This window comes from Sceloporus occidentalis, unplaced genomic scaffold, assembly GCF_023333645.1.
Source record: "Sceloporus occidentalis isolate IW3139 unplaced genomic scaffold, rSceOcc1.0.p SCAF_1, whole genome shotgun sequence".
NCBI classification, from domain to species: Eukaryota; Metazoa; Chordata; class Lepidosauria; order Squamata; family Phrynosomatidae; genus Sceloporus; species Sceloporus occidentalis.
In genome coordinates this window covers 36,336,081-36,349,182 of record NW_028316981.1, presented here as the reverse complement: position 1 = coordinate 36,349,182, position 13,102 = coordinate 36,336,081, and the positions used below count along the sequence as shown (strand labels likewise).

At 38.2% G+C, this 13,102-nt stretch overlaps 1 protein-coding gene across 2 annotated transcripts in view; it reads left to right on the top strand.

Moving 5' to 3' along the window:
• FRMD4B (FERM domain containing 4B) overlaps positions 1-13,102 on the top strand; it is a 286,248-nt gene that overhangs the window by 259,294 nt on the left and 13,852 nt on the right. For both annotated transcript variants that reach the window (XM_089519398.1, XM_089519389.1), the window contains 3 exons: positions 3,269-3,325; positions 8,313-8,460; positions 9,425-9,544. In XM_089519398.1, coding sequence (XP_089375524.1) covers positions 3,269-3,325; positions 8,313-8,460; positions 9,425-9,544 — 325 coding nt within the window. The remainder of the gene's footprint in view (positions 1-3,268; positions 3,326-8,312; positions 8,461-9,424; positions 9,545-13,102) is intronic.

Here is a 13,102-nt window from a genome sequence, read left to right as displayed (position 1 = left end):
GAGAATCCTGTTTACAGGCTGGAAATGCAGCAGTGAGTAACTGGAAAGTCCTCTTTTATTTGTATGTTTGTAGCTTAATTATTCTGGCCCCAGACCTGTATTGCAGAGAGTAATATAAAAGTTCGTCAGTGGAACAGTTCTACATATCTTTTCTCCACCATCCTAAACTCACTACCACCCCCGCCTACACACACAAACAACACACAACTATTCAGTGGCTGGTAGAGCATATAGGGATTAGAGAAGACTGGCTATGTCTCCATGGCCAGAGACCAAACAAGGACATCATCAGCTGAGATCTGCCAGGATCCTCAGGGCATCTGAGTAGATGTGTTTCATCTAGCCAGATATTTCTCCCACCCCCTCACTCTCCACCAGTCACAGAATGACTGCAGAGAGGGAGCTATTAGAAAAAAATTGTGAGTCTTGAGTAGGAGGGCTTTGGTCACTGTTTAGGCAGAAAGAGAATACCAACCTTCACAACAACCAAAAAAAGAATGCAGAGGCACATGTTGGACACTTGCACATGTCACTAACAAGATGCTAGGCTTCAGTCTCTCATCTGTATTTTTAATTGAAAGGTTAATGTAAACAAGAAGGTAGAGACTAAGTAACAAGCTTTTCTTTTACAGTATTGCATTTTAAAAGTAATAATATATAACTATTCCATTTAATTTACCAAAATGCCTGATTCTGGTCTAGTTTAATAGCATCCAGAGGGCCCCATGCATTCAGGTGCTTTATTCTGGATTTTTTTAGTACCCTGTGTTGTCAATCACTTTATCTAATTGTAAGCAACACAGGATTGAGCAGACAAGGAGGAGGCTGAATACAGGAAAAAAGATAGGTATGAGTGATTGGTCCATAGTTGGTGCCAGTGTTTGAATGAAATGTTGAAATGTGTAGAGGGTTTAGTTTAGTTCATCAAAATGAAGACTAAGAGGATTACATCAGTTGTAGATTTCCAGCATTACCACAGGGAGAGAATGTCTAGATAAAGAAAATGGGTTCTGTAGTCAAGTAGAAGAAAGCATGAGAAATGCCAGTAGCTGGCAGTGAAAACTGGATGGTTCATTGGAGAGCTTTATGCCAGAACATGAACTGATCAATGGCTGTGCACCAAGAAGAGACCAGTTTCATCTACTCCACAATGTGCAGCAGGAGGGAGGCCTGACAGCTTTATACTGAGCCGTGGAAACTGTGCTGCAGGCTGACATTGCTGCTGGTGTGACTGCTTTCTGGATACTGACATTCTGTCTGCCATGGGACTGGCATCAAGTCATCTTATGCTAGACAATGTCTGGTTTTTTTAAAGCTACAGTTTGCATATTGCCCCTTTTGTCTAATGTTGGAACTTCAGCTCAGAGCAACAATAGCATAGCCGTGATGTATATGTTTGGCTGCTAAATATGATGGCAGTGTTCTAAACTTGTATTTCTTGACATAACATTTGTTTCCCATAGATAACTGATTGGCCACTGTGGAAACAGAGTATGAATCTTTGGTCTGATCCACCAGGGCTGTACTTATGTTTTTAGGATTAGGGGGGCAGTTGTTGTAACCTTCTCTGCTCTTGATCCAACTAGAAGCAGTGTGAGATCTACTTTGCTAGAGCTTTCCATAATAAAATTAGTGGCAGTCACCCTTCCTAAATCCATGTACCTCCCTTGCCCCCAAATTCAGGAATCTATTGGCTTGGCTCTGTCATCAGCACTGGATCCCTCGGTGACTTGACTCTCCTTCAAAAATCATACGGCTATTTTCATGCTAAAACATTAAAAGGTTTACACACAAAGGCGCTGCAGTTGGAAGAAATTACTCAAAGCTGCCCACAGTTCTTTGGGTTTTTTCCCAAAAAAACCTGAGGATACAAAAATGACATCAGGTTCTAGGCAGAATAGAAAAGGAGCAAAAAACACTAATCTGGGAAATGATGCAGTGAGTAATAATTGGAGCACATTATAGTAGATTATCTGTATGCTTGCACCTGCATTTAAACATCTAGAAAATAAATAATGATAGTGTGGTAACAAGTAGGAAGAATCTTTCCAAGGCTGATTTAATGTGGGCTGTAGATGCTGAAATGGCAACCTGTCCTCTAATACTGGTCTGTACCAGAACAAAACCTAGGATTTTCAGATACCCATTTTCACATCTGTAGCAGTTCTTTGTTGAAGACTGCTCAGAACAAAGAAAGGCAGATAGAAGTAGATGTGTCAATATATGAGGCAGAAGCTACAATGGAGAGGGGAGGCACGTTGATTTATAGCCATTTGGTAGAGGAAAGACAGAATAGGAAAGTATAGTTACATTTAAGTATTTATTTTCAGCAGGGATTAAAAGTTTGCTTTTTTTGTTAATATCAGCTAAAAATAAATAATAATTGAAGAAATAACCAAAAAAAAAAAAACCTTTACTATTTTACAATATGTAGTACCATTTTAAAATATTCTGACTCTTTCCCAGACAAGACAACTGTAAGCTGCAGCCTATCAATAATGTCTGCATTTCCCAAGTGCACTACCCATCTCAGAAAAAAACTATTCTCAATGTAGACAGTGACTAGCACTTTCTAAATCTTCTGGATCTTCTTAAAGTCTTTCAAAACATTATCTTTGACAGTACCTAGCCTCATCATTATTCTGAATTAATGAGCATTTCAGAAAGTTGAAGTCTCTCTCTCTGGTACCCCACAGTGAACACTGCAACTATGGATTTTTGGAGCAGCTCAGTAGAAGATAGAGTGACAGGGAATAGCAGCCTAACTGAGAGATTAAGTATGTGTTTGGCAGCTACGTATATCCACAGTCTTGTCAGTGTCACCTGGCCTAGCTGACTGGAAATGTCTCTAGTTTGACTCCAGTGGATTGCAGTGTTTAACACTTGTGCAGAGTGCAACAAATGTTGTGTGTATATGTAGCCCAGAATCAATAGACACTATTGTGAAATGGAAAAGAATTTTAAAAATTGCTAACAGCTGATTCATCTGGCTTTATTCTTAAATCTCTGACTATGCCAAAGATACTTATTTTGCTTGGGTAGCCAATACTCCAACTACAAAATGGAATCTGGATTTGTTTTTCACATATAGGTTTGCAATTATGTTTGTGGTTACTTTTGCTGTACTAATTTGGTTTAGCCTCATTATATCCTAACCTATACGTGGACATATACCTGTGTGGATACATCCAATCCTGATGGTCATATATATTTCATATTCCAAACTTAAACTTTGCCATTATTAACCATCAATTCTCTTCCCCTACAGAGGACATCATTCCATCTGAGAGCAGCTCTTTGTCTGATACAACAACATTTGATGATGGTACGTGGCTCTTGCTCTTCAGTTCAACTTCGCACTGCAAAATTGTACACTCCCTTCTCTGGAACCTCTTTCTCTACTCCAGGCAGGGGCCCAAGACTCCAAATGTTTACACAGTGTGAACTGGTGCCTTACAAAAAGCCATGCTGTATCATAAAGTAGAGTGCCCAACAACTGATCCCATGAAGCAACTGGATCCTAAGACCAGTTATCTAAATCTCCCCTAACATTCTCTTCTTACAACCAGTTGTGTCACACACAAATCCCAAAGAAATTCTCTATAGAGTTGGAAAGACTTCTTAAAAATGTGAGATAGGACTTCAGAGACTTCAAGGAAGAATAGGAGGGGAAGGAATAGGCACGGAATTTCCTTGAGTTAACTTTTCTTAAAATCCAAGGTCATAATAATAATAATAATAATAATAATAATAATAATAATAATATAGTTTATACCTCCCGCCTCTCCCATGGATCAAGGCGGGATTACGACCTTAAAAGACAGTACAATTTACAATCAATACAACAATAAAATACTAACACTGAATTTACCAAGAATTCCTATTAGTTCTCTGAAAATTACAATTCGTCCATTAGCCAACAATCACAGTCAAGGAATCTATAAAAACAAAAGTGATAACACTGATGGATCTTCCTCTGTGAGGAACAGTGAGGAATCTTTTTACCATACCATTGTTAAAATATGATAGGGCTAGATATAACCTATAAATTCCATTTCTAGTGTACATGAAACAAGTGTACAGTAATTAGATTGGAACTAGGAGTAATTTGACCTTATTACCACTTAATTGTTTTTAACAGTTCCTGCTCCCCCTCACAGTATTTTCTGAATCTTTATAACGTGTAGTCAGAGCATGATTAGCCAGACTTCTAAGAGGGATGATTCAAAACCAATGTGAGCAAAGTGTTTGTGCAAGCTCAAATTATTTTTGAGCCAAGGTATTAAGTACAGTGTTCAACTTCAAGAGGATCAGTAAGAAAAGAGGAACAAAGACTTGGATCTAGCTTACAGAATCAGAATTAAATTCTGGTTCTGCACAGGTGAAAATGTTAAATATGAAGGATTAAGGCTTTGATCAAGGGAGCTTCCTGGACATCTCTATATTCCACCTCCCTTCAAGGGAATGTTGTGCTTAATGCTATAGGAATAGTTGAGGGACTGGCATAGTGGTTTACATCCTTCTGGTTCCCCAATATATGGCTGGCATTCTGTTGGTGAGTCCCAATTACAGCACACTTTAATAGTGAGTCCACACATAGGTAATTCCCACTGATTTGACAGTTTTACTTTAGTCATTATTAACAATAAAATTTAGGCCGTTAGATTTACGACTCCCATCTTTATTTCCTATTATTCATGCTGCCTGAAAATCATGGGAGTTGTAGTCTGGCAGCTACTGGTCTAGGAATATTTCCTTCTCCTCTTCCCTACAGAAACAGGAAGGTAATGTTTTATGTGCATTATTAGATTAGCAAACTGGGCTTGGGCAATTGATGAATCTCAATGAAGCTGGATCTTCCCTTCCATTAATCACCCACACAATCTGGCCAAGTTGCTATTACAAAGAATCTAGACTCAATCTTTTTCAAGCTTAAGAGCTTTATCATGGATTGATGAAAGGGGTGAATTGAGAAAGTACTAGCCCAAACCCAAAGTTTTCTATTTATATTTTAGTGAACATTTGAACATCATTTATGTCATAAGAATGAGATGAACTTTGTTCTTCTGTCATTTCACCTTGTGAATTTGAACCTAAACAGTTCCAGAAAAAAAAGATTACTTTAAATCTGAGCTAAACCTTGAATTAAGTTCCTCTGAGACCCCCTCCCCCAAACCTTAACTGCTAATTCAGTAAAAGGAAGAAGGCCAGTATACTAATACAATTTTTAAATCTTCTTGAAAAATGCAACTTTGTCGTTTAACACATTTGCAAAGCAATTATTATCATTTTATATTTTTTCATGATTCCCAGGATTTATTTAATTGCTATAATGGCATCTGGGTTAGGTGTTTCCTGCAAGCTAATGATGGGCTGGGTTTAGCCACATACACCTTTAGCTAGTCATTAGTGTTCAGGAAACACCCTCTTTCCCTCCCTTCACATTATCTTATTATTCCTTAAACAGAAATATGTAACTTTTATATTATGCTCCTACAATGCCAAATGTCCCTTAATTTTGATCTGGAAACTTGTTTTTTGACTGGCTAGTTTCAGGAATAAGGCCACTGTTTTTCACCAGTATTGAAATGATTAAGATACCATTTTAAAAACACTTTTCCCTATCTGCCCTTTCTTTTGAGTCAACAAGAAGTGAAGGCAGTCCTCAACAGAAGTAGGGATAGCCTGGATTGGTCATAATACAATTATTTGCTGGGTTATACAGGATTATTTCCCCTTCAATAAAGATTAAGTACAAAAACTCATGTTGAAAATTTGTATTATGCAAGTTTCAAATGTGACTTTTATCACACTACTAAATTAACTCCACAAGGCAGAATAGGGGCAAAATAAAGTATTGTCTGAAACCACCCTTAGAATTCGAACTCTTGTTTCAAGATTTTTAAAAAACACATACCTGGGGTAAAAATTTACACTTGATGTGTAATGCAACCATTAGATCCCTTCCTGTTAACTGCTAAAGAGTTATTTAAGAATTAGATACTACAAAGTCAATTGTTATTTCGTCAAATGTATACTCCACATCAGTGGGAGGATTTTAGTCCTCTTCTCTCATTTCTCCATCCCTAGCTGACTTGTGACAGCTGTTATGCTCTTTGTAAAAGAACTAAAATGGAACTGTCTGTTGAAGAAAAAGCAGAGCCAACTGCTCTCCATGAACCATTTGCTCCCAGACTTGTGGAGTACCAGGCATGCATCCAAGAAAATGGTGAATTGTAACCCTCTGTCAGAGCTGACTTTCTTCCCTTTGTGTCTGAATGCAAATTGGATCATACACAATTGAATGTACCATGCCCACAAACTTTTCGTTAGTGTTTTGTTTAATGCAAGTAAGGTTATACATAGTCTGTATAATCTTGGCTCCATCAGGCTTCAAGAATGCCAAAGGAGTTACAAAAGACATAAAGATGAGCTGTTGGTAGCTGTAAATTTAAGGAGTATATAGGAAATAGGCCTACTTTTGAGGGTGAAATGGTTTATTTTAAGATCACTGGTTGCTTGTGGATGGGAACTTTCACACCATTTTAGGGCCAGATGCACCCCTTCCTCCATAAGCCAGTACTGCTTAAAATGTAGAGATTGAGGGATCTGTTGAATACAACTCATGCCAAGTGCTTATTCAGATAGGCAGGATACCACAGCCAACCTTGTGGTGTCCTGCCTGCAGTTTTGACCTGGCTCTGTCCCTAGGCTGGTGCAGCAATGGGTGGATGTTCACATACCCACAATGCTGTGGAGCCACCACCACCACTTGTGCACCCCTTACCTGCTACCTCCATAGTATAGGCCCCCACCATGGCTTGTAGGGATGGAAATGGGTCCCCTTCTGTGGCCCATAAGGGCGGAAATAGGACTATACCCACCTGACCAGGTGCCCTCTTCCAATACCATAGGCTGTGGTAGTGGCCTTGAGTAGGCACTGTGAGGGCAGCAGATAAGGGGTGCATTGGCCCATGCGGTCTGCTGACTTGCTTGACCGAGTTTCCAGGAAACTGTCACAAATAACCAGTCCTTTCAGACTGTGTTAAGGGCCTTTGAGCCAGGGTCAGTCTGAAAAATCAGATCAGCATCCAGGCTTGCCAATCCTGGCCTGGAGCTATTGTCCTGTGTTGTCCATATAGGACAGTGCCAGGCCAGAGGGAACACGGACCTTTGGGCTCTTTCCTTCAGCCCCAATGATATTTGAAAAATAGCTATTTATGCAAACTTTGTTGCTAAATCTTTAAAGAGAAATGCAGAAATTTTTAATATCTGAATGATTGTGCTTTTATATAATAATAATATGTTTATTTATAGCCCGCTTTTCCTTGGCAGATCAAAGCGGGTTACACAGGAGTACACAAAGTACAATTTACAAACAGTAGGCATATAAACATTTAAAAAATACATAAACAATTAAGACAGGATTAAAAATTACAAGATTAAAAACCATACAATAACTAGCTTAAAGTGCAAGTGCAACGAGGAGAGAGCAGATATTACAGCGTCTGGGGGAAAGCCTGTTGGAAGAGGAAGGTTTTTAACCTCTTCCTAAATAGGTCAAGGGAGGTAACCGAGCAGAGCTCACTGGGAAGATTCACTGTCCCTTAAGTCTTTGTATGACTGCTATGAGATAACATAATGTTTTGCTATTGTTGTAGCACTGTATGCAAGTAATGCATTGCTTAATTCTTCGGTCTGGAAATTTGCTGACTAGATAGTATGTTTGGTAGTGTATGTTCACAAGGTAGAGATACTACTATCTTTATTTTTAATAAGAACACATCATTACCTGGCTAAGATCTTAACAGATTCAATTACGCATGTCATATATTGTAGGATAATAAGATACAGTGAGACCGTGTTATCTCCTGGAGTTTCCCCCATGGATAACAAAATCCGTGCTCAAGTCCCATTAAATATAATGGCAGAGCAAAATGGTGTCCTTTATATATAATTGAAAATCAAGGTTTGCTATTTGGACTTTATACGTTTGTTTAATATTTTCAAGCTGTGGATACTTGAATCCGTGAATGAAAAATCCATGGATAAGGAGAGCCGACTGTATAGTAGAATGTGTGGCAACACTAATACATTTAACTAATTTTTAAAATTATTATTAAAATCTATTATTCAGATTATGTGAAACTTATTTCCCTTGGCATTTCTGAACTTTCCTGCATCACCAAAAGCTTCATAGGAAATGACCTTGTATGGTCAAGACATCTTGAGGATACAAACATTGCTCAGTTTTCACAGAGATATACTACTTCTATCCTTCCAAGTCTTAACTGTGTTTTTTCTTTAAATAGGCAATGATTCCCTTGCTGTGCCAAGCCAAAGAACAAACTCTGTGCCCCTTTCTCCAAAAACTCCACCACCCAAATCACTTGGGGTAGAGAGAATACATCTCAGAAAGTCTTCCATGAATGAGCAACTCTTGGACTCCAGGCACTCCAGGTATACATTTGACATTGTCGTGAAGTGCATTAGCTCTATTGCCATTTGCTCAGCTTTGCTTTAAAGAGTTCTATCCATTCTTGCCTAACTTTTAAAGTGCCACATTTTTAAATGTTGCTCTTATTTGTCTATAGATAGATAATATTTTTTGCTACTTTGACACATATGTTTGTGTGCTCTTTACAAAGTAGTTTCTTTTCTCTTAGCTTTCACTTGAGAACTGAATGCAAATGTTAAATTTTTCCTGTGCAACTTGCTTGGGCTATTACTTCATTGGATGGAAACAGAAGAGGATTAAAAGAAAGGTGATAATATTTGTGGGACTAGTAAGAAAGAGTTCCAAAATCTTAGTTCTGGGCAGTATCCAAAGTGTCTCCACCCACATTTTTTTCAGTCACTCCCTTCCCATTGCAGCCTTTTGTGCCCCCTGGAAAGTGGCTGCTGAAAGCTGAGCAATCTTTCTGAACAGCCCTGGTGAAATACACAGAACTGCAGTAAGAACCAGAAATGTGGAGATCATGAACATTTGTGTAAAACCACTTCAGCACAGTCAAGAATTTCATTTAAATGGCCACCATTGTTTGGGACTTTTCAGTTTCACATTCTGTGTTGCATAGGACTGTAATACATGAGTGTTTAATAATATTCCATGAACTTGCACCATCACTCCAATGAAGTACAAATACTGTGTTAAACCTGATTAATTTTCCCTTTCTTTTTGTCTTTTGGAGTCTCCCCCCTTTCAGTTGTCAAAGTAACAGCTCTTCTGCAAACTAAGCAGTGAGTTGTTCTCCTGCATGAAATCTGTGCTACCAACACTTGCTTATTATAATCTCCTCCCGCATTCTACAAATCTTGCACTTCCAGTCTGTAGGCAAGTAGTGCCAACGCTGTTCCGCTTTGCATTTTATTGATGATATTGGGATGGTGGCCCCATATTGGTTTCTTCTATTTATAATCATAGAGATCCGTTGTCAACACATAGCAGTCCATACAGAACTGTAGAGAGACAGCAGCATGGTGGAAGAAGTATGCCCACAACACCAGTTCTCACACGCAATGCATACAGTAGCACACATTTGCGGTAAGTTGAATTCCTTCTTTCTACCCCCCAACTGCCTAATTATTTCTAGTACAGAAAATGCCATGGAAGCATCATATGTGTTCAGGACCAAAGAGGCCTATTACAGATAATGGAGTGTACATTGTAATATTGCTGTGAAAAGGTGAGAGATTGGATGCTTTAGTCTTTTGATTATAAGGAATTTAGGTCTCATTTGATGTTTTATTTTAAATAAAATTTAAACCATTTGTGGCAGGGTCCTCAAAGTTCCCTCTTACTACAATCACTGAATTTGCCATAGCAATGCTAAAAAAAACCCCACTGTGCTTTGAAAGCAACCTTGGAAAAGAGCTTTGAAAAACATCTTCTTTAAAACATTTTAAAAAATCATTTTAACGGCATCCATACCTTGGCTACACTATATTTAGAATGATGAAATGCAATCTATGTGGGACTAAGATTTGGAAGCCTACTTGCTGGGTGTGTGGGAAAGGCCTTTTATCTGCATTGTTTGCCAAACTCTGAAATATACAGTATTTTCTTTGGAGTTGCAGTTGGTTTCCAGTCCCTTAATTAAGACAGGGGCTCAAGATACAGCTTTCGAATTTAGCTTTTCACATTTTAATGTTGTTTTTCATTATATTCTTAATTCCTATGCTTCTATGTAATTATTTTGTGTTTTGAATTCTTCTGTAATCGTAGAGTGAGTTCTAGAAAGATGGTATAGAAATACCTTGAATCAATCTGGGTAACTTCCACATATGTCCCTGTGAGGCTTGAGAGGGTCATACTATCTCATCTCTTTTTCCCCAATGTTTTACTTAAAAAAGCTCCACCTATGTCCTCTGGCATTGTGGAGACATTTACCAGATTTTGGGGGTCCTTGTCATATATTACTCCAGGCAGTATTTCCTGCTTGTAAAGGATAAAAGTAGGAAGTTAATTAAAAATATGAGGACCTCTTGGGAAATTTTTTAGATAGTCTTATGTGTTGGGTCCATGCGGGTATGTGGTCCACAAACTACATCTTGTGTATGCTGTTGTAAATAAATTAGTTATAGTTTTTTTCAGTGAAACTTAAATATGCTTAGGTTCTTTTTGTGCGAAACTTAAATATGCTTAGATTCTTTTTGTGCTTAACTTTCTTTTTCCCATTAAACATCCTTTTGTATCATGGTGGTCACAGAAATATTAATAAACTGAGTTCTTACATTGTTCATTCTGAAGGTGTTACCTAATTACTTTGAAAAGGGCTTTAGTCGCTAGATGTTACTAGTATTCAGGCTTGACTACCTAAAGGCCCACCAATATTAATAGGTGTTCATTCTTTAAGCCTTTGGAATTGAAGACCACAACAATGTGCATTGTCCTACTCTTGGTTCCATTTCTTGGCCAGTCTAGAATAGCCAACATTTATGTATGCATTTGTTTTATTTAATTTATATACTGCCTCTCTCACAAGATTGGAACCTTTCTGTTGTTTTGCACTGCAACTACCATCAGCCCCAGCTAAGCATGGCCAGTGGTGAGAAGTGATGGATGTTATAGTCCAAAACATCTGGAGATCATCTGGTTGAGGAACATATTGTAGAAGATGATGGAATTCTGCAAATTACACTTAAAATAGGCCAGACTGAAGCTTTCATCTTTCCAAAGCAAACACCAGGAACATCCAGCATCTGATCTTATTCACATATATTGTTTATTTAGTATTCTTATTTTTTTGTAAATGCAGGACTGCAACACATGTTGAGCTTTTTCCATCCCTTCTGCAACCCATCCCCAAAAGCACCTTCTGCAAAATCAAAAGTTGGCTTGAGTCCCCTTTTGTAATTCATTCTCAGTGAAAAGAAAATGAGAGGGGAAGTTGGTCAAGCATATGCAGTCACTTGCACTCTGGTTACAATTTTGTTCATTTAAAAACCTATGAAAACTCATGCTTTCAGAGAAAATTCTGCTCAGACATTTCTGTAGAAAACTCAGTGCTGACATTCAGCATTATTTTTTATGTCAAATTCACAAACTTGATCTAAACCCTGAGGAATATCTCTCGTGTAGCTTTCTGTCCCTGGATAGATCATGTCAGATTTTTTATGCCTTTGCTATGCCTTTGAAAGACTGCAGCTACATTGTATCTGATAAGTGTGTTCTTTAGTACAACAGTACTTGGGAGGAGAGGGATTGATTTTGTGCCCTTTAGTTCTCATCGTTGATCACTCATATACACCATTGATATTTCTGTGGAGAATATATTGGCATCCTTTAATCCCAAGCAGTTATGACTAAAAGGATCATTTTCTTCCTTGTGACTAGACAACATGATATTTGGATGAATTGTCATCGAAGATTTCCATACATGGCAGAATCACTGATAACTCATCGCTCAAACATCCCTCAGATATAGAGGAAGCGTGCGTGTGAACGCCTGACGCGCTTTCTCAATCGTCTTGAAATCGTCGCTCCCTGTAGCGTCCCTGAATCATTCTAGTGGAGTGGATTTCTTCTGAAGGGGAGCAGATTTCGTCTGAATGGAAACTTTGCATTCAGAGGAAATCTGCTCCCCTGGAATGATTCAGGGATGCTAGAGGGAGGGACAATTCCATGACAATTGAGGCAGTGCACCAGGCGTTCACACACATTTGAGGGACATTTAAGGGATGAGTTATCAGCAATTCTGCCAGGTATGGAAATCTTCATCCTCATGTTGTTACTGCTTTATCAACAACATTGGAAAAGAGCCTTGAAAAACTGTTCTTCCTCCCTGTTTAATACATTTTAAAATCCATTTTAAAATCACTGTCTGCAGTTACATGTTCTCCCCCTGCAGCTGTCAAATCCTGGAAGTGACCTCTGGTGAGGAAGGGAGGGATGGGGAGACAATTCAGGCAAGTAAGAAGCAGCTGGTCTCAGCCTGGAAGAAAAAGGCATGCACTCACAGATTGAATACACCCACCTTTTCCTTCTCTGAGCCCAGACCAGCCACATTTTCATTGTCTGAGGGGCCACCCAGACTAATTGAAAAGTCCCAAATTTTTTTTTAATTAATTAATCAGATGTACACTCTCAAAGATGAAATATTTCTCAGCATATGATAAGAAATAGAAAGACCGAGATGGTTCTAGGGAATAGATAACTAATGAGGAACAAAGAAGAGAGCTGAATAAGTTATGTGAGAAGATGTGTGTAAGAGACATCTAGATGGTAAAGAATGATATGTGAGGGAAAGGGGGGGGTGGAAGTGAAGTAATGTGATAATATTGTAATGTGGAAATGTAAATATATATGTGATTTTTTTTAGCTTTTCAATAAAATTAAAAAAATATTTTTAAAAAAAAAAAAAAAAGAAAAGTCCCAGATTTTTTTCCTGTTCTTTCTGATTTTATACTGTGTTAAAATAAACCAAAGGGGGGAGCTGGTGTAAAAACTCTGCTCATACTGGGAACTGACAGAAAATATTCTGGGATAAACAAATGTGTATGCATTGCCAAAATAAAATTGGAAAGAACAGGAATCTGGGATTTTCTGATCTTTTTAATCTGTGTAAATTATTATTAACATTTATTTATAGAGTGCTGTAAA